Consider the following 22,070-nt stretch of genomic DNA (forward strand, 5'->3'; position numbering starts at 1 on the left):
GGGACTTGATTCATAAGCCTTGGTGGTGGTTGAGGTTGATTTTTGTTCATCTCTGCAAACTTTTTGTCCATTGTCTGTAAAATCTCGTTTTTCAGATTTTGGATGAGTATTAGAAAATCCCTCTCCTTATCACTGGCATCAGTAATTTCGCCAGGGACTCTCAAATTTGTATCTTTCCTGTATTTTATCGAATTCTCAGTTAGTGTTCCCTTGACATGTACAAATTTGCACGATTTGTCAAGACATTTATTGTATTTGATAGAGTTGGAACACATCCTTGGGTGGAAAATTTACAGTTTTTTCCTTCATTACATCCCCTTGGTTTTTTATTTCCATGTCTCAAAAGTTTTTTACAAGCTTGGGGGTGCTTGTACTGACATTTTTTACCTTTTATACCAAACTGACAGTTCCCTCTCAAATAATATTTGCACATTATATCCTTCTTCTCCTTTGAATGCTCAGTACCAATATTTAAATGTTGTTCGGTTTCTCTGGTATTTTTGAGTTCATTGCTTTGAGTATTTAGTGAAATTTGAGCTACTGCTTTTGAGAAGTTCTTGTCGATAACATTAAGCTCACAACTCTGGCAGATATAGTGGAAGCCTGGTATCGATTTAAAGAATAGCTTGGGCAAACCTTTCTCATCAAGTAATTTAAATTCTGAAAGGATTTTACTATAGCATTCACGATGAACTTCTTGTCCACAACTTTCACAGCAAAGAAATGGTTGACTTCCATGTTTGAATCTATACTGTTCATCGCATATCTGACATATATCAGGAAAGAATGATTTTACTTTAACAATAAGCATGTCGATTGCATCATCTTTCAAGACTTTTTCAGTTATTTCCTGGTTTGGACCCAAATAAATCAAAGTCTTCAGGATATCGTCCTTTTTAACTTTTTGGATGATTAGTTTAATCTTTGACGATGGAATGGATGGATCGTAAAGTCGTAAGCAGTCACGGATTGTTATATCAGGTGCATTAGCACAGAGTTCTGCAATAATCTCTCTCCAGGAATCAATATCGCTTTCCATGGGATTCGATGCCATTATAAACAAGATCAAATCAATATCCAAGGCCACTTTGTAAACAAAGTGGGTAGTGCTGCATTAACCGGTCTTAGCAGCATTTGCCGTTCTTTTTCATTTATTATTTTATAACTTTCTTTCTTGCTTTTTTCCTGAAAAGAATCGGCCTCTCCCAAGTGTTTCCACACAGGTTCAGCCTTATTCACTAATTCTTAAATGGAGTGAATTTTTTTATCAGTTATAACACTGTGAAAATTTCTCCGATCTTGTTCAAATTTACGCAGGAATTGTGTTTTAGTATCCTTTACTGAATTCTCATAGTGATATGTTTGTAAAAAATCTGTGTCGAAAAATTTAAACAGTATTAAATTTCGCGAAAATTGACCAAAAAACTCGCGAAATTAAGTACCCGCGAAAATTTGTAACACGCGAAAATATATACCAATAAGGTATTTAGACTATTTAGCCGAAAATCTATAAAAACCTCGATTTCAAACGAAATATAAATAGTCGCGTCTATTTTTCACCATTACTTTATTGCCCAAAGCCAAAAGAATCTTTTTCACTTAAACTGATATAACATTCAATTTTGGAAACAGAAATATGAATAAATTTTGAGAAATCAAAAGGAACGGTCGCCAGCCGCAACGAAATTACGACAAAGTCCAAAAACGATCATTTTCAGCCATAATACTGTGAAAATTTCTCCATCTTGTTCAAATTTCACAGGAATGTGTTTTAGTATCCTTTACTGAATTCTCATAGTGATATGTTTGTAAAAAATCTGTGTCAGGTTTGAAAAATCAAAAGGAATGGTCGCCAGCCGCGACGAAATTACGACAAAGTCCAAAACGATCATTTTCAGCCATAATACTGTGAAAATTTCTCCGATCTTGTTCAAATTTACACAGGAATTGTGTTTTAGTATCCTTTACTGAATTCTCATAGTGATATGTTTGTAAAAAATCTGTGTCGGGTTTGAAAAATCAAAAGGAACGGTCGTCAGCCGCGATGAAATTACAACAAAGTCCAAAATGATAATTTTCAGCCATAACACTGTCTGACTATGAAAATTTCTCAAATCTTGTTAAAATTTACACAGGAACTGTGTTTCAGTATCCTTTATTGAATTCTCATAGTGATATGTTTGTAAAAAATCTGTGTCGGGTTTGAAAAATCAAAAGGAACGGTCGCCAGCCGATGATGAATTAGGACAATATAAACAAAGTCCAAAACAGGATCATTTTCAGCCATACATAAAACCACAAAAAATACTGTGTATCAATGGCTGTGTGTTTGAAAGTTTCATTGTCAAGTTTGAAAATCCAAAAGGGACAACCACCAATCAATTATATCATCATGAAAAAATGACCAAAAGTCCAAGGCTTTAATAATGCGCGTATGCGCAAAAATCAACGCTCGCTGCTTTCAAATCGAGCGTTCTCCTGCCTGTTATATATGTTTGTCCTGTGGTTGGAATGTAATGTGATCTTGTTGTTGTGGTTTTTGTGGCTTCTCTTCACTTCAAAAAAGTTCCTTGTCAGATGCTTTGAGAGTTGCTTTCGTAAGATTAAACAATTTTCAATGCCTATTCTACTCTAGTTTAGTTCAATACAATGCAATTAGAGTTTGATTACGTACCGTCAGATTGTCTAATCCTGACCACCCCTTTTTAACCCCGACCTACCTCTAATTTACAGAAAATACTGTCTTTACTTTAAATTTAAATTTAAGGGCCCTTCTACACTTGAACAATTAAACATCGAGGCAAAATTTGGTATTGTACAAAACATTGATATCAAAAAAAAAGTTGGTAAAAAAAAAAAAGTTGGTATCAAAAAAAAAAAAGTTGGTATAAAAAAAAAAAGTTGGTTTAAAAAAAAAGTTGGTATCAAAAAAAAAAGTTGGTATCAAAAAAAAGAAAGTTGGTATAAAAAAAAAAAGTTGGTACCAAAAAAAAAAAGTTGGTACCAAAAAAAAAAGTTGGTATCAAAAAAAAAAGTTGGTATTAAAAAGTCTTTTGGCGCGCCATACTCCTAGGCCGGAGCAATAAATTTAATTTTCGCGGGGGTGGGATTAAAGCTTACGGGCGTTCTGCGAGGGTGGCTTTTTTTAAACTAGGCCTAATCCTAATATGGTAGCTCAGATGCGGCATATCACTTTAAGGTACCTAAAGTATATGGGAATCATATTCTGGTTTTTTTTGTTACTTGATGTTCTTTTTTGGAGCATCAGAAACTTGCATAGCCATCAAATGCCTAGCCAACCAAAGCAGCAAAAGCTCAAAACAAATGAACAATGCAGCTCTGCTCGAAGCTCTACTCTACCACTAGTAGACTAGAGATAGAATAGTAAATAGAATCTCATATTTTGTATTTTGCATTGATGCGCGAGTACCTTACTAACAGTACAACATTTTACCTGGATCAGGGGACGTCACCTGATCGAACTACTTCGCTTGTTCTGGGCGAGAAATTTTCGTTCCTTGAACTGTCACCTCACCCCCCCCCCCCCGGGTTTAAAGTAAACAATATCGTGAACATTTTTATAATGACCACTAACATTTTAAACTGCATCATTAAATCCAGACGGTGTCAATCGAACAACTTCGAACAAAAATCGCAATCGAACCAATCGAACGTAATCGAATGCTATCGAATAATTGCGATTCGATTGTCGAACAACGTAATCGAATCTTAATCGAACGGCCGATTCCTCTGGGTAATCTTCGATTGTGTTCGATTATGTTCGAGTAATGTTCGATTGATAGTTGACTATGTTCGATTGGTTCGATTGATTGTCAATTACATTGGATTAATGTTCGATTGCGATTATGTTCGATGAGTTTGATTGCGATTAAATCAAATTGGATCACTCTGTCAGGGCTTTTTAGCGTTGCCGGCCGAGTGCTTAAGTACCATACCAAAGTAGCGAATAAAATCTAACACACCAATTGAATCAATCGAACGTAATCGAATACAATCGAACGTAATTGAAGCAATCAAACAGTAAATCCTGGGTATTATTCGATTGCGATTCAATTGCGTTCGACAATCGAATTGCAATTATTCGATTGCGTTCAATTGCGTTCAATTGATTCGGCATTCGATTCGTTTGATTGACACCGTCTGGTTAAATTTATGTTTAGAGTTCCTGAAAATGTACGACCCACGACATGGCCCGAACATGTTCGGGCCTCTTGATTAATACTTTTTAAAAATGGCCGGCCCGCGTGGGCCCGCGCAGTTTCGGACCATGTTCGGGCCAGATTTTCGAAAACTTGTGCTACGATCACGCGTGTAATTGCAGTACCCAATATTTATATTTCAAATTCCTTATTTTAGCAAACAAATTTAAAAATCTTCATCTTTATTCAAATATATATTGTTCAAATATAAAAGTTAATCATCTACCGGGTGCGTCAGAAAAAACTTTGGACGTTTGGTGAGCCACTGGGACCGAGCAAAGTCTTTTTGAAACTCAAAACCACTTTTATTAGAAAAAGGATAGTCTAACTTAAATTTTGAGGTATCATTCATTAAATTTGAAACAAAACTTTTTGAGATATCTATTTGAAGCTCAAAATTACTTATCAAAAAGAGCAAAAAAGCATCAAAAACAGGTAATTAAATTTGTTCTCTTTTTTTCTATCTCTCTCTTTCTCTTTTGTTCTAATGTTTACGTTTTTAACGATGTCATTAAGGTTTCCACTGGGTAATAAAACATACCAGAGCGGGAATTTGTAAAACAACAACAATTAAAAATTTTATTTTGGTGAATTTTTGAGAAAAAAGAAAAAAAGTTGTGTTCTGTAAAACATACCTCGACAACACTGTCTATTGTCACAACATTTCAATTACCCATTTTTGACGTTTTTTTACACTTTTCGAAAAGTTAATTTCAAAAGCTTATAACTTGAGAAATACTTTACCCAACTTAAAAAGCTATACCTCAAAATTTAAGTTAGACTATCCTCTTTCTAATAAAAGTGGTTTTGAGTTTCAAAAAGACTTTGCTCGGTCCCAGTGGCTCACCAAACGTCCAAAGTTTTTTCTGACGCACCCGGTATTTTCCAATTAAGTTAGGAAAATTATTAAAAAGAATGATTTGAATCTTACATAATATGGTCTTCTTTTTATTCTTTATCCCATTCCTTTTTCTCGTGGTCTTCTCCTATTCGAAGCAGAATTTTTATACAACTTTGTGAATCAAACTGGTATTTGGAACTTTGAATTTGTCTAATGAAAATATTTAACAATGGATGATGATAAACCAGGAAAGGTAAATAAAATTAAATTCTACTATTCCTATGATGTTCCTTTAAAGACATGATAGCTAGACTTGGTCCGAACAAAATGTTCAGGCCGATTCAATAATACTTTTTTGTTGCCCGAGCATGGTCCGAACATGTTGTTCGGGCCATGCCGTGGGTCGTGAAAATGTTTTTTTTATACTTTGGAAATCTTTTTTATTTTGTGTTTTGTCTTATTTCAAAAAACGCCCGCAAATGTGCGTTTGTCGTTTTTTATGAAATTTGTCGTTCTTTTTGTCTATTTTTAGTAATGCTGGAATTGTAAGATGGAGCCTCTCGAAGGTAATCTCTAGTCTGAAAAATTTGCTTTCGAATGAGCATTCAAACTAAAGTTTTCACCGTGCAGTTCTCGAGTTATGAAAGTGTCGCTCGATCAAGCTCCCAAGTTCCCAATTGATCCTAATTAATTTCATAAAACTTGAGAAGCGAGTTGGAATGTGGCTTTCACATTTGTCCAGGCAAATTTGGTTGAATATCTCTAGGATTTCTTGTGGATCATCAGTGCTTAGTTTGTCATTCCACTTAATTTGATTCAGGTCATTTTTCAGTTTTTTCTATTCAATTTCATGTGACAGTATAGACTTAAACTTAACGTAGTCAGGTCTAAGAAAACAGCTATTTTTTTTTAGAATCTTCCTTACAATCTAGTTTTTCTATTTATAGGAAGTAGATTGCTGACGTGTGGAAAGGAATTTCGGCATGACTGATCCTTTTGTTTCGATAATAACATCAAAGCGGGAATTAATCTTATTCTCGTTTCTTTCAGTACAGTCAAGATCAATATTTGAGGTATTATGAAAATTGTCAATTTTGATGAATTTTTGCCGTAATCGCTTTTGTTTTTAACATAAGGTCTTAGCAACGGGTACCCCTGGCATAGTTACGGGGCATTGAGAACAAATCCTAACATAGAATTTCAAAAAGATTCACACTGTCATATTCTGCATTACAAAATACACTTGTTCTATGTTGGGTTTTTTTCTCGGTGTTTGCAGGTTTAATTATCGTCATGCAAAGTAAATAAAACCCCCTGGAAATCTTTAGGTTTTGATAAGCAAAATACTTAAATACTATTATTTTATACTTTTCATGTATTCATCCAATCAGAATTCATGCTCAGAAACTTTCAACCAATCAAAATTCAACCGTGGCGCGGGAAATGATCCAATCAGAATTCCAAAGCTAAAGACTTACAGCCAATCAGAATTTGTTAGAGAGCGGTATTCAGTCCAATCAGATAACACGAAAGTGAAAGTAAAGGCGGAAATATATTCTTTTTTTGAAGTAATTTGAATATATTAGAACACAAAGAAACGCCAATTTGTCAAAGATTTGTTTAAAACCACCTTATTTTTTATTGAGTATCGCCTAAATATATCGAAAAAATACGCCTTTCAACATTAGTTTTAAAATTTCTTTTATTGAGTTAAGTATGCCGCTAAAAATAAGCAGGCGGAACCGCCCTCGTAGTTTATCCCGGGATTGAAAAAACCTGGAGAAAACCTTTTCCGTACATATAATTTAGCTAAGGAATTTTAAAACACGGCATTTAAAGTGAAACAAGATTGCGGAGTTCGATTCCGATGGGTGTCCAATTTTTCAATTCTACACTTTTCTATAAAAAATAGTGATGAAACAAATAGGCCCTATGTTTCACTTTTTTGCGGTTGTTACTATAACGAGGATGGAACAAGAAGTAACGAGAAGTAACGAGAAGTAACGAGAAGTAACAAGAAGTAACAAGAAGTAACGAGTAGGTAACGAGAAGTAACGAGTAGGTAACGAGAAGTAACGAGAAGTAACGAGTTCTCAAATGAAAGTAAGGAGTACCAAACCTAAGTAACGAGTACTTTAGTCAAGAAAATGACGCTTCATTGTCTTGCTTTTGTCACCAGTTAATTTTTTTAAGATTGATGACCTCATTTCTAGGTTTTTTCTCACGCACCTATATCTCGTGATTGGCTTGTCTGTTTCCTTTCAAATTTGGCATGTGACACCTTGATAATAATGCCTTGAAATTAACCTAATTAGATTTTGTCAATTTTAGTGATGACGTCATTATTTGGGCCCTTTTTGGTGCTGGAAACCGGACACCTATATCTCGTGATTGGCTTGTCTGTTTCCTTTCAAATTTGGCATGTGACACCTTGACAATAATGCCTTGAAATTAACCTAATTAGATCTTATCAATTTTGGTGATGACGTCATCATTTAGGCCCTTTTTGGTACTGGAACTGGACACCTATATCTCGCGAGTGGCTTGTCTGTTTCCTTTCAAATTTGGCATGTGACACCGTGACAATAATACCTTGAAATTAACCAAATTAGATTTTATCAATTTTGGTGATGACGTCACCATTTAGTCCCTTTTTGTTACTGGAATCCGGACACCTATATCTCGTGATTGGCTTATCCGTTTCCTTTCAAATTTGGCATGTGACACCTTGACAATAATGTTTTAAAATTAACCTAATTAGATCTTGTCAATTTTGGTGATGACGTCATCCTTTGGGTCCTTTTTGGTACCCAAATCTAGACACGTCTATTTTGTTTCTTTTATTCTTTGTCAAATTTGTCTTAAATCTCACGGTAACAAAACGTGTGATTGGTATGTAAGGGTACTAAGGTCTTAAAGGGTATCTTACGTCTTTTAAAGGGGTACATAGCCATAAGTTTTCATCTAAAATTCCTCTTATTCTGGTTAAAACAGCTTGAAATTGACTAGATGAAATAGTATATATGTTACATAAATATTCCTATTAACTCTTATTTTTGAGTTCTGTTTTGACTAAAAGCACTTTGTAAGAGAAATAGAACGAACAAAATTTAGATTAACATAAAATCTAAATAAAATTGACACAAGAGATTGTAATGGGCTTTCTTCTCAAAGATGGTTGTTTTACACCCATTTGTGCATATTCTCTGACAAAAATATCACAACTTTCAGACATTTCGTTGCTAAAAAAATACATCAATAAAAAACCTTAAGTACATTGGCTCTTCTTTGTGATGAGAATGACGCTTTATGAAGCTAAGAAGGGGACAAGAGTCCAACGGAGCGGTATGCAAAAGGGTAAAATGAGAAAAAATAGGAAATATTTTGTGAATTTTACAAACTCTACAGAAGCTGTCGATTTTCCCCATATTTTGGTGAAAGCTGAGAGAAAGATTTTTGATTTAAATGATGACGTCATCACCAAAATTGACAAAATCTAACAGGTTGATTTTAAGGCATTATTGTCAAGGTGTCACATGCCCAATTTGAAAGGAAACAGACAAGCCAATCATGAGATATAGGTGTCTGGATTCCAGTACCAAAAAGGGCCCAAATGATGACGTCATCACCAAAATTGACAAAATCTAATTAGGTTAATTTTAAGAAATTATTGTCAAGGTGTCACATGCCAAATTTGAAAGGAAACAGACAAGCCACTCGCGAGATATAGGTGTCTGGATTCCAGTACCAAAAAGGGCCTAAATGATGACGTCATCACCAAAATTGACAAAATCTTAATTAGATTAATTTTAAGGCATTATTGTCAAGGTGTCACATACCAAATTTAAAAGGAAACAGACAAGCCAAACACGAAATATAGGTGTCCGGATTCCAGTACCAAAAAGGGCCCAAATGATGACGTCATCATCAAAATTGACAAAATCTAATTAGGTTAATTTCAAGGCATTATTATCAAGGTGTCACATGCCAAATTTGAAAGGAAACAGACAAGCCAATCATGAGATATAGGTGTCTGGATTCCAGTACCAAAAAGGGCCTAAATGATGACGTCATCACCAAAATTGACAAAATCTTAATTAGATTAATTTTAAGGCATTATTGTCAAGGTGTCACATACCAAATTTAAAAGGAAACAGACAAGACAAACACGAAATATAGGTGTCCGGATTCCAGTACCAAAAAGGGCCCAAATGATGACGTCATCATCAAAATTGACAAAATCTAATTAGGTTAATTTCAAGGCATTATTATCAAGGTGTCACATGCCAAATTTGAAAGGAAACAGACAAGCCAATCATGAGATATAGGTGCCTGAAAAAAAACCTAGAAATGAGGTCATCAATCTTAAAACAATTAACCGGTGACAAAAGCAAGACAATGAAGCGTCATTTTCTTGACTAAAGTACTCGTTACTTAGGTTTGGTACTCCTTACTTTCATTTGAGAACTCGTTACTTCTCGTTACTTCTCGTTACCTACTCGTTACTTCTCGTTACTACTCGTTACTTCTTGTTACTTCTTGTTACTTCTCGTTACTTCTTGTTACTTCTTGTTACTTCTTGTTCCTCGTTATAGTAACAACCCTTTTTTGCACCTATTCCTCAAAATGAAAATATTTAAAATTTTAAGTACTCTTTTATTTAATGATTTTTTATGCCACTTTGTTGACAATCTAACCCTCTCATCATATTCTTACCAGATGGGGAAATTTCTTCCGATACGCTAAAGCTCTGAAGGTCTGGAAATTTGGCCCGCTCCTTCAGAGCTTTAGCGTGGGCGGCCGCCAAACCGCCATCGGAATATCAGATAAATCAAATTCCCGCTTTCTTCATAAATTGAAGATGAGAACAAACCTAAGCCACAGATCACTACCGTGAGTATCACAGCGCGAATAAATTCGAGCTGTGAAGACAAAGTTTTTTTTTAATACAAGATCTTGTAGAAAAACGCTCGCAAAGTAGATATATTTCACCGTTTGGCTTCGTTTGCCTTAGAGGAGGTTGCGGATCATGTCTGATTTGCTTTTTCAGAAAAATTGTGATAAATGAAAGGCGGAACGATTATGTCAGTAGGGAACTTTGCGATAGCTTGCTAACTCAACTAGATTTTCCTTGCAACTGTACCTAACTGACGTACGGGTCTGGTTGGAGAGAGTTATATCGGATCACCCAAAGTTACCTTCATTTTTTTATTTTTCATTTTTTTATTTTTTTATCCACGGATCGCTGATAGTCACCTTTCCGGGGGTTTTGTTGTTTGGAATTGATTAACTAACAGTTAGGTAGGGTCAGGGTTGCTAGTAACGGCTTGTCACTGTGCCGGGTGCATACTCGGCGCCTTGGGCCCCGCAGGGTTGCTAGTAACGGCTCGAATTTCAGTCAGGTTTAAAAAAGGGGTACTTTTACCCATATTATAATAACATTACCCCCGTCTTTTGCCAGTTCGGTATAATATGTTATGAATTGTGTGGATTTGATGTGCGGCGATGGCTCAGTGGATAGAGCGCTGGCTTCCGATTCTGAAGGTCTTTCTTTGGTGGTGGTCCGAATCCCGCTCGGGTCGAAAATTAGGTTGGTCGAAATTGATGGACAAATGATTGACAGGTATGAAAACTCAGTCAGAAATGAGAAACTAAGTCTCAGAAACTCAGAAACTCAGACAGTCATAAAAGAGAAAGACAGGATCAGAGATAAGAAAATAAAATAAAAACATGAAGGTACTTTGGGTGATCCGATGTAACTCTTTCCAGATCAGTGAGGGTAATTTTTCAGTCCCTTTTGATAACATTTTCATACTTTATGATGAAGACAAAAGACCCCGAGATACCAGGCTTTTTTAAACCACAACCGTTTTATACTCCTTCTCTTCATAAATAATATCTCCAGATTATCTTTCAAGGATGAAGAGTGAACCCTCCCTATTTTTCATTTTTAAAAATGAACAGCACATAAGTTTAAAGAAAAAATTTTATTATGAAGCAAGATGGAACACACTTATTGGATTTTAAATTTAGCATGAGTTGTTGCGATAAACAGACTGTACCTTTAAAAGGTTGGTGACTTCAGTCAAAACACAGATTTGATCTGCAGCGTCACGCTTCACCTTGTCTTAATATATGAGTCAAATTGAAACAACTATCGCAAAACAAACTCTCTGGTAGTTTTTCTTAACTTCAGAAAAAGTAAATGCCCTATTATGGCACACAAATTGAGTGTTTTATTTCCTAGGAATAGGGCCCATAGAAATTCTTCAAACAGAGAAAAGTTTCATTCCATTTGGAATAAAAAAAGCTGGGCGATTTTATTGATTCATGCCAGCTGTAATTCTAAAATATTAAACGACTTACCCTTTTTGCAAGACTTCATCGTTCCTGACACACACAGCAAACAAGCCAAGAATGGATCACTATTATACTGGAAGTAAATATTCTAACTTCTTTATTGCAAACTGTACTGTTAGTGTCAAGTGTATTAATAAGTTTGGAATCGAATTTAAAACATTTCCTCTCCAACTCCTCCAGGTTCAAAGCAAATTTTGAGTGTTTGGATTGAGTGAAACATTTGCATCAGGGCTATGGGTGTCATTAGAAGTATTCACCCTCATCAAAGACTCAGACTTTCTCAAAGTCTTTGCCTTTATTTATTCTCCAAACCACAACAAAATATCCAGTCAAATATTTTTGTCTAGCACTAGCAGCGCAGCAGAACTTCTGAATTTCAGCAACTGCACTCGAAAAAAACAAAACAGCTTTACAGTAGCTATTCTTCTATTGATAGATCCTATATTTCAGATCAGCCAGGAAAGATATATAACAAAAAAACTTTAATCAATTTGATCATCACGTCTCTCTCACTTCATTTTTTCACTCGAAATTCTTTTGTTTTGATTCGATTTTTGTGTTCTTTTTCTTTCTTTCTTGAGTGACGTAATTGTGTTCTGCATTTTAACAACAAAATTCGATTGACAATTTTCGAACGTTTTGCAATGCAGCGCCTTCCGATTGGAAAACCCAACCTCGTCCTCAGAGGTTAATATTTTCTCTTTGAAAACTTGACCTCTGATACTCAGGGTAACAGATCACGGATTGAAACAAATATATGTTGAAGGTTCGGATTTTACAGCCGCCCGCCGTGCAAGGCACTGAAAGGCCACAGGTGCCAAAAAGAAGGTCCGTTTGAAATGTGGCAACCTCATTGGTGGAAATTTGATAAACAGCTGCGAAGGAGCGGTGGGAAGCAATCAGTAGAAGAGACCACTTTTGTTTTTGTTGCAGATTTCTATAAAATCTTCTCTCATAGATTACTTGTCAATGTATTGTATTTTATTGTAAAGGAAAAGATAAAAGAGGTAAGACTAGCCAAGTTTCTGATTCTGATATAAGAATTTAAGTTTAGACTGTCTGACAAAAAATTCAATGTGTTGAATTTTGAACGAGGTTCTGGTTTGTCATCATCATTTAGTGGGAAATTCTGAACATTAAGGTTGGTTGATAGCATAATACTATGATGTGATATACTCTGGTCGAAACTAGCCGTATTGTATAAGGGTTGCGAAGCGATCCAGACTCCACCTCAATTCGCAAGTTGCTAGCAAAATTAATAAGAGACACTCTAAAAATCCCTCTAATAAAGCCGCTATAGAGACAGGGTCGTAAGAGCCTTAATGCCAAACACACCACATAATCCACGGCGGCAGAACACCCGCCGCCGCCCGCGCATCACTCTTTTTTTCCTTCTAGTTATTCTAGTGTAAATGGTGCCTTAATAAATTCGAACGATATTCGTCGAATGATCGAACATTTTTATTCAAATCACGAATCGTCTGTCGAATGAAATCATCAACAAAACATAAAAATAAAACAAAAATAAAAATGTACAAAGATGGTTTGTTGGTTCTTGGGTAGTTTTGATTTAATTCTTGACAAATTCGACAAATTTGATTAACCTCCGTACTTCTTTATCATAGAATATCCACTTGATTTTGCAAGGTAAGTTTCGTTCTTATCTGATATTCCGATGGCGGATTACCGATTAGCGGCCGCCCACGCTAAAGCCCTAAAGGGAGCGGGTCATTTTCCCATCGGAGAGGAATGATAATCGGCCTTTGATGTGCCGCATCCTCAGTCGGGTTCAACAGTCCTTGCCCGTAAACGTAGAAATATTTCAGTTGGACCGGCCAATCCCGCTCCGAAAACGAGAGCTGGGTTACCAGACCTCCCGCTGCAAAATTCTTGACGCAGTCTCACAAAATTCCGTAATGTAAACCTTCCAGATGTTGAAAATTTTCCCGACCTTCAGAGCTTTAGCGTGTTGGAAGACAATTTCACCATCTGGGTGCCAGATAAGTTTCGTTCACTAAAAGAGCTTAAGAGCACTCCTTCCGCCCGCGCGACTTGCAAAAACCTCTCATTGATTGACCTTATTTGATATATGATACTTGCTGTTAAAGTCGAGGGATGATGAAGATCCTTTCTGTCACCGTTCAAACTAATTTTTTTTCATTTAACAGCAAAATAAACATTTAAAACCGAAGAACCACTGCTTAGATTGCTTAGATAGATGCGTGCCGCCCGCGCGACAATGATCAACTTCAGATTCTAAGTCCGTGTTTCGGCTTCCGGTAATTTTTGCGAAGCGAATATACATGAGCGAAGCAGTTTTGCTATAGTGTGCATGTACCTTTAAATTCTATATACCCAGGGGAGCGCAAGACGAAAACGAAAATTTAGTTCCTATCTGTTAAATGTGGGTTAAGTATTTAGATCCCGGTTGTTTTCTTCCAGGTAAGGGGCGTTACAATATCGGTTTGGTAGATTGTATTTATGATGGCTTCGTCGAGAAAAAGAACCACTCTACGGAGCCGAAAATCTCCGAGTCAGGGCAACTTCCATAAAAGATATTCTGTCGTTCCCGTACATTTTTAGCTTCTTTACTCCCGCTCCATATCAGAAAGCTGATTGGTTCGGAAAACCAGAGCGCGGTCGAAGCGTTCAAATATCAGAAAGCTGATTGGTTCGGAAAACCAGCGCGCGGTCGACGCGTTCAAAAAACTCAAACTCTCTCTCTGCTCTCATGGTGCCCCCTTTTAAGAAGTCGCTGCATTGACTCGAGCATTGAAAAAACAGACACTTTCGAACCTTCGAATCTTTCCAATTTCGAATGTTTACTTTTTTGTGAGAAATAAAAATGAAACGTTGAATGTTTTGAAAAAGTTGAAGAGGTGTAAGATGTTGGTTGAAAAGAAGAAGCTGAAACTGTTAGCAAAGAGGAAGAACAGAAGAAAGAAGATGGAAATTTTTATTGTTTCATCTGGTTTCATTGACAAGACAGACTCAACAGAGTTGTTGTGTCATTTCCAGAAAAGGAAAGCTAAAAAATGACCTGCATACGTGGTGAAAAAACCTTTTTTGCAAAGCAGCGAATATAACTATAAGAAGAGTGAGCAAGAACATGAACTTGGCCTTTTTGCATGCTTTGAAATGGGGACGAACATATTCAAGTTATGGATAATCTGGAAGAATTTATCCCTCCTCTTATTCAGTGGAAAAGAGAACTGATTGTTTGCCGTTGTTCTTGAAATCTTGACTTGGCTGCTCAAAAATATGTGGGCTCTAGTTGCTTGCTGTTATATTAAATGCATTTGATGGCCAGGATAAAGTAACTATTGAGGAAACATATGATTGTAAAAAGGATTTTAGAAATTGCTGGAAATGAAAATGACTTGTAAAATATCGAAATATGTGTCCATGAACAAATCTTGACAGTTATCATCAAAACATGATATTATGGATATTTATGATGTACTTTTAACTGTTTTAAATTTCTGTGCTACAGCTGATAAAATTATTCTAATGTGAAGAGTTTGCTCCTAAATCAATGGTAAGACTGTCAACTGTCAAACATTTCTCTCCAGCAGATTTAAGATTAAAAACCCTATAGGCTTCACCACTTTGGAAAATACAGCCCTTATAAAAATGTTGAGGTTTTTTGCTTAATTGTTGAATAAAACCCTGGTCGAAGGAATTGTAGGAATCTTCTTAAATTTTAGTTTTTTTTCTCTGGTTTTTCTTTATATTTATCTTTAGGATTTTATGCCACTAATAGTTTTATTATAATTATAGAACCTAAACTTTTAATTTTTTGTGTATAATTATAATGATGTAACTTGATACAATATTTCTAACTCGTAACTGGGTATGGTTATTAAAGATTAAATTCCTCAGTACAGTATTTCACATCCCTGTCTCAATAGACCGACTGGTGTTTAAACCGGATAGTGCTTGACCCCGAGGATTCTTTTGTTTTGATTGGGTTTTGGTTGTATGCAAGGGACTTTAAAACAAAGACTAGATTTGATATCAACATTTACATGTAAAAATCTTCGAAACCATGAATACTATCATCGAGTCACCAATCATTTACTGAGGAAAGTCTGTCTACCCTGGAATTCTAACAAATAAAAAACTATTTATGGCAGGGGGGATTCGAATGTTTGTTTTTATTGAAACATTCGAAATTCGAAAGATTCGAAAGTTCGATTTTCGAACACGAGGAATCTAAAACCGGAATTAAAATGAGTCAAAATAAAAACCAAAATTAAAAATAATTTACTCTTTAGGTTTAGGTGGAAAAGCTTTCCCAGCTTATATTCATGTAATAATAAATCATTTCTGTTTGGTGAGACCCCTATAACGTTAGAAAAAAGAACTCATCGGGCTCATTCAATACTTTCTATCTTTTTGCTTGCAACTTGCGAATTTAGTGACCTGCCTCGATCGCTTCGCAACTTTTATACATATACGGCTTGTTTTGCTGTTCCCTGCTAGGGTACACCATTTTAAAACGGCATTTTTCGCAGTCCTAGCTACTAAACCGAGAAAATTTTCGTGGCTTTAAGCCAAACCATTCAAGGTCATTTTGATAAAATCATCGGTTTGAAGATGTGATTTATATAGCAAATTTTATAGCAAATTTTCGCTTGGGATAGAAGTTAAAGGTACGTGCACAATATAGCAAAACTGCTTCGCTCATAAATTCGCTTCGCAAAAAGTGGCTAGAAAATGATTTTCGTGATACACCTTTTAAATTCCACCTTTTTCGATGGAAACTCTCGAATTAGTATTAGACCAGCGTTCGAGATTCAAAAAAGGCCTTTAAAATGGTTTTCGTAGGGCACCCCTTAGATCAGGGCAAATTTTTGATATTATGCTCCTAATAGGGTGTAGAATTGACAAAAAAAATTTGCCCTTTGAATCTCCTGCAGTTTTCGAGTGAATCGATTTTTAGTTAATCGATAGAACTTATCAAGGGTCCCCCCTTTACTAACGTTTTTTTCGAAGTCTGAAAATCAAATATCTGAGACTACCAACGGATTCAGCGTGAAAAGTAGATAAAGAAAATGGGGTTATTTGTTAAGTTTCGACCACCTGGTGCCGAGAAATGGCATTTCTAAGGCGAAAAATCGACGTTTTTGGCGTTTTCCGATGACGTCAGCATTTTCCTATGAGCATTTTCAGAAAAAATCATTCCCACAACTGGATAGCCCTGAATTAGTAGTATCCAAAAATGGTATGGTTTGTTAACTTTCGATGTCTAGATCTCGAGATATTTTAGTTTAAATATTGAAAATTATCGATATTTTTTGCTGAGTCAGCAGTTTTTCAGCATATTTATCCACCTTAAAAATGAATTATCTCGAGATCTATACATTGAAAGTTGACAAACCATACCATTTTTGGATACTACTAACTCAGGGCTATCCAGCTGTGGGGATGATTTTTTCTGAAAATGCTCATAGGAAAATGCTGACGTCATCGGAAAACGCTAAAAACGTCGATTTTTCGCCTTAAAAATGCCATTTCTCGGCACCAGGTGGTCGAAACTTAACAAATAACCCCATTTTCTTTATCTACTTTTCACGCTGAATCCGTTGGTAGTCTCAGATATTTGATTTTCAGACTTCGAAAAAAACGTTAGTAAAGGGGGGACCCTTGATAAGTTCTATCGATTAACTAAAAATCGATTCACTCGAAAACTGCAGGAGATTCAAAGGGCAAATTTTTTTTGTCAATTCTACACCCTATTAGGAGCATAATATCAAAAATTTGCCCTGATCTAAGGGGTGCCCTACGAAGTGACACAATCCACTGCCTCGGCCGCTGGTCTATATATGTAGATTCCTAAATCAAAAAGTTTCCACGATATTATCGTGCAAGTAAAACGAGTAAATGGCAATTTTTTGCGTTTCCAGGCAAAATTGCAAGGCCTGGAAATTCATGATTTTTGGGGGGGTCTTCAAATTAAAAAAAGACCTATATCACATGATAGAGCTCTTCAAACTGAGCAAAAAAGTGTATTACACCAAAGTCCCAACTTCTCTAGATCAAAAGTTATGGGCCTATTTGTGGTCAAAAAGGTGTTTAATTTTGCATAAATTAATGCAGATTGTGGGGAAATTCCCTGTTTTCCATCAGTTTTTTACCACAAATAGGCCAATAAATTTTGATCTAGAGAAGTTGGGACTTTGGTGTAATACACTTTTTTGCTCAGTTTGAAGAGCTCTATCATGTGATATAGGTCTTTTTTTTAATTGAAGACCCCCCAAAAATCATGAATTTCCAGGCCTTCCAATTTTGCCTGGAAACGCAAAAAAATCGCCAATTACTCGTTACTTGCACGATAATATCGTGGAAACTTTTTGATTTTGTAATCTAGACTAAATCTACACATACTAATTAGCGAGTTTCCATTGTTTTTTTTGGAATCTAAAAGATGTATCACGAAACGAAACGTTTTTCGACCTCAGCCGCGCGACTAATTAGGTTGTCTGTACATCACTAGGATTGCAAAGTTTTCAGTGCTTGACTGAACACATAGAAGTTGTACATTTGGGGAGGTGTGAGAGTAAATTATTTCACATGAGGCAGCTATATCTTCTCTTATATTAAAGCAGACTCCTCCAGTGAATCTTCCTCTTAATTTTTTCTTTTGTGACAAATTACATTTGAACAAGGTGAAACCTTCAACTTCTAACTCTGCATCTTTGTGGTTATTGTTATTGAGTTTCCGACAGTCCAAAGAACAGCAAATTTTTATGACATATATACTTTTTATAAAAGGAACTTTGCTTGGTACAGTTTGTGGGCAGAGTCCCTGTGCATTAAAAAAAGCAAAGTTGTTAATCATTGAAATTGAATCGCTTGTTGAGGGATTGGAAAGTGTGGCCTGGCCATTGATACAGTTGACATTGGAAATTGGGATGTTTTAGTGGGTAGTGTCTGTTGAAGGTGTTGAAGATGATTCTCCAAGGAGGAAATCATTTTGCTCAGGGTCTCCATGATTTCTTCCTTCATCAGACGAGCAATCTCTAAAAAATGGTCTGGTTCCGAAGGTTGTGTTTCTGCATCTTTTCCTCTTTTCAGTAGCTTGTTATTATCATGTGATACAGTGTTTTTTACCAGAACAGGGTCTCTTCTGGTTTCCTTCACATGACATGAGTGAAGTGGCAGGTTTTGTTGAGACATTCACCTTTGCGTATGGAATAAAGGACATTTTGGGATGGAAATCCATGCATATTTTTCCAAGATTGCATCCTCTTTGTTTGTTAGTACCATGTTGGTACTCACATTAGACTATTAGTAATATAGACTAGCTGTCAGCTGGTGTTACACCCTCTGAGTAGAGTGTTGCTTACGCACAATAAAGCCCTTTGGATGGTGGGGGAGGGGTAATATGCTTGAATTCAAAGCCCAAAGAACAAAATATTACCACTTATAACTGTTTGAAGCTGGAGAAACCACATATTTAATGTTTTGTGACGTCATTTTGGCCTTCAATGACGTCATCGACAGGGTAATAAACTTTTCACTTCACTGAAAGTATTTCTTCATTGGCTCAAAAGATTTTCTTGATGATTTCCAATCCAATGAGGCCAATCATTGCTTAATAAACCATTCTCAAACTCTAGATATTGCATTTTTTTCATTGAACCCTTAATGACCCAAATTGCATATACTCAGTTTTGTACCTCCCAAATATACCCTCTCAGCCTTTTCTCCATAAAATTTTTGATCCTATGAAGGGTCACCTATTTCTTGACTCCTTTCAAACATTGAGATATTGCATTTTTCCCGTTTTGATGACGTCATCAACCAGTTACATCAATATGCCTTCTTACACTGTCTTTAAAAATATAAATAAAAGTAATCACGGAAAAGGACGCGAAAAAAAAAAGACATAAGTGTGAGAACAGAGTAATCAAACTCGTTAGAAAAAGTACCATTAGAAGTCATAAAAAATCAACCTGAATAAATGCAATCGAAATCCCAGAGAACTTCATAATTCCCCAAACAACATTACATTACTATGTCAAACTCCCATTACATAAATTTTACAATTACATCAGAGTAGACTACGCTCGCCACCGAAGAGGTTTATTTGGAAAGGGTAATTACATTTAATTGTTCGCTTCTTTTTTAAAGATTGGCCGGGTTGGAAAAGTATGAATTTCTTTGTACATATTTTACCTACCCCAAATATTTAGGAGGCTGAGTTTTAAACAAATGGTCAAGTTGAAACGAACGATAAATGTATCAAGGTCTGTTTTATTTACCCCCTGGTGACTTAACAAAAGGGACTTAACTCGATGTTACAATCCAATTATTGAAAGTTTGTCTCTGCCTTTATATAATGAGCGAGACATACGTTCTCTGATTACGCAATTTTCATATTGACATTTTCGAGGCATTTTGATGTAACTGTCAACTGAATGAAAACGCCTTAAAATTCAGCCAAATTTGAAAGTCACACTGAAGCCTCATATAGATGACCGTGGTACTTAAAGGGTTAAAAGAAAACAAATGTTGTGATGGATTTCTCCCAATTCACCGTCTCTGACTAGTCAGTAGACAAGAATTCACTTCCAGCTCTAGCCAATGGCAATTGAGTCCTCGGGTTCCACATGGACCTGTAGCTCAATAGTAGAGCAAATGCCAGCAAATGGCATGGTTGTGAGTTTGAGTCTCGCCGGATCCGTTGGTTTTCCAACGGTTCTGGTGGCTGGTCAGAAGACAACATGAGAGCGACTGTATTCACTTCATTGTAAAACTAATGTTGGCAAAGAAAAGTTAAGTTTCTTTTAATGAAGTATGAAATGACCTCAATAAAGCACCCTCTTTTACCTGAATGTAATTCTTTAAACTTGTTGTTTACCTACCTACTTAGAATGATGTTTAAAATGTCCAAGATTGCTAGAAAACTCATGACAGGAACAAACCTCCAACAACAAATAAGAAAGATATCTGGTTATGTTGCTGTAGATAATGGAACATTATTTTATGAAAGGCATGGCTTAGGATCTGAAGCTGTTCTTTGTATCCCTGGTGCGCTTGGTTCAACTCAATCAGATTTTTCATACCAATTGAGCGAAATGTCAAAAGATTTCACAATGGTTTCATTTGATCCAAGAGGTTATGGAAAATCAAAGAAAGTATTCCGAGATTTATCAAAAAACTTTTACGAAGATGATGCTAAAGATGCAGTCAAGGTTATGGAAAAGTTAGGCATGTCAAATCACTTTTTTGTTGTATTTTGATTACTTTTTTAGTATCAATAAAACAAATGAAGGGGGTCTGATAACTGATTCTGCGACATTGAACATTAAAAAAAATGATTTAAAAAAAAAGAAAGATTTTTGTTTGGATAAATATTTATGCTTCACTTTTTCCCTAAAATACTGTTGTTTTTTATGTTCCTGCAATCTTCATTGTACCAAGATAATTATAAATCTTATTATAAATTTTACACTTTGCTTTTTAGGTTTTGAGAAATATTCCATTCTTGGCTGGAGTGATGGTGGTATGGTGGGAATGATAGTGGCAGCAATGGCACCTCATGTTGTAAATAACCTTGTAGTGTGGGGATCAAACGCCTTTTTGACAGAAAAAGACAAAGCATTGGGTGTCTCAATGAGAGATTTGAACAAATGGAGTGAAAGAATGAGAAAACCAATGGAAGGTAAAATTTTTCTTCGTTAAAAAAAAATCTTATTAGTCATTTGTGAAATATACGTTTGATACATAGGGGTTTTAAAATTTTCATGAAGACTGTTAGCCTTTTGGGGTAAAGGCTTCAAAGAAAATTGTCTACACAGAAAATCTGAACTAATTTTATATTCGAATGAATATTCGACCCTGGTAAACTCCAACACAGCACCCTTCTCAGCTGGCACACAACGTTGTTTTAACGTTCAAATAACATCATTTAGACGTTATGAATGTCAAATGGACGTTGTTTTGACGTTGTGTGCTGTCTGGGTTTATTACATTACTAAGGTTTAGTTGGTGTACCCAACATCATATCATTGTAAAGATTGGTATTTAACTTTCTTTCCAGATATTTATGGTAAAGAAGGCTTGGAGAAGTTGTGGCATGGATGGTGTGATGGCTATTCTGCTATTGATGACGTGTGTTGTGATAGCTTACCCAAAATCAAGTGTCCAACTTTCATTTTACACGGAATGAAAGACCCCATGTTAGATTCCTGTCATTATAAATATCTACATGAAAATATCAAAGGTTCAGAACTTTACATATTTGAAAACGGCAAACATAACATTCACATGAGATATCATGCAGAATTTAATGAACTGGTCACAGACTTTATCAGGAAAAATAATACATCCAAGCTGTGATGATGTCAGGATAACATTATAGTTCCACAAGAAAATTTATTATGAAATCTTTACTATTTGTTATCAAGCAACGAAATTTTTGAAGGCGACGAGACCAGCCTCATAGTATCAGCCTACCCCAACATCGATAGTATTTTTATGGGTTTCTTTACATATTTTGATTAGATTTTATTAGATAAATTTTGTAATATTTTCAATGCATTTATACAAAGCTTTTTTGTAGATTTTTATTTTATCGTTTTTAACTTAAGCTAAAGCTTTCTGCTTTGGTGTTAGTTGATTCGGTTTTTAGGTGTGTT

The 22,070-nt window shown here is 35.7% G+C and overlaps 1 protein-coding gene across 1 annotated transcript; it reads left to right on the forward strand.

Moving 5' to 3' along the window:
• The first annotated feature begins 12,258 nt into the window (after positions 1 to 12,258).
• On the forward strand, positions 12,259 to 21,998 carry LOC136798228 (valacyclovir hydrolase-like). The gene is made up of 4 exons (XM_067054807.1): positions 12,259 to 12,428; positions 20,303 to 20,640; positions 20,897 to 21,094; positions 21,473 to 21,998. The coding sequence occupies exons 2-4, from the start codon at positions 20,304 to 20,306 to the stop codon at positions 21,769 to 21,771; spliced, it is 834 nt and encodes a 277-aa protein (XP_066910908.1). The 5' UTR covers positions 12,259 to 12,428; position 20,303; the 3' UTR covers positions 21,772 to 21,998.
• The last annotated feature ends 72 nt before the right edge of the window (positions 21,999 to 22,070 follow it).

The sequence above is a fragment of the Clytia hemisphaerica genome, unplaced genomic scaffold (genome assembly GCF_902728285.1).
Source record: "Clytia hemisphaerica strain Z4C2 unplaced genomic scaffold, Clytia hemisphaerica genome assembly, whole genome shotgun sequence".
Lineage (NCBI taxonomy): Eukaryota > Metazoa > Cnidaria > Hydrozoa > Leptothecata > Clytiidae > Clytia > Clytia hemisphaerica.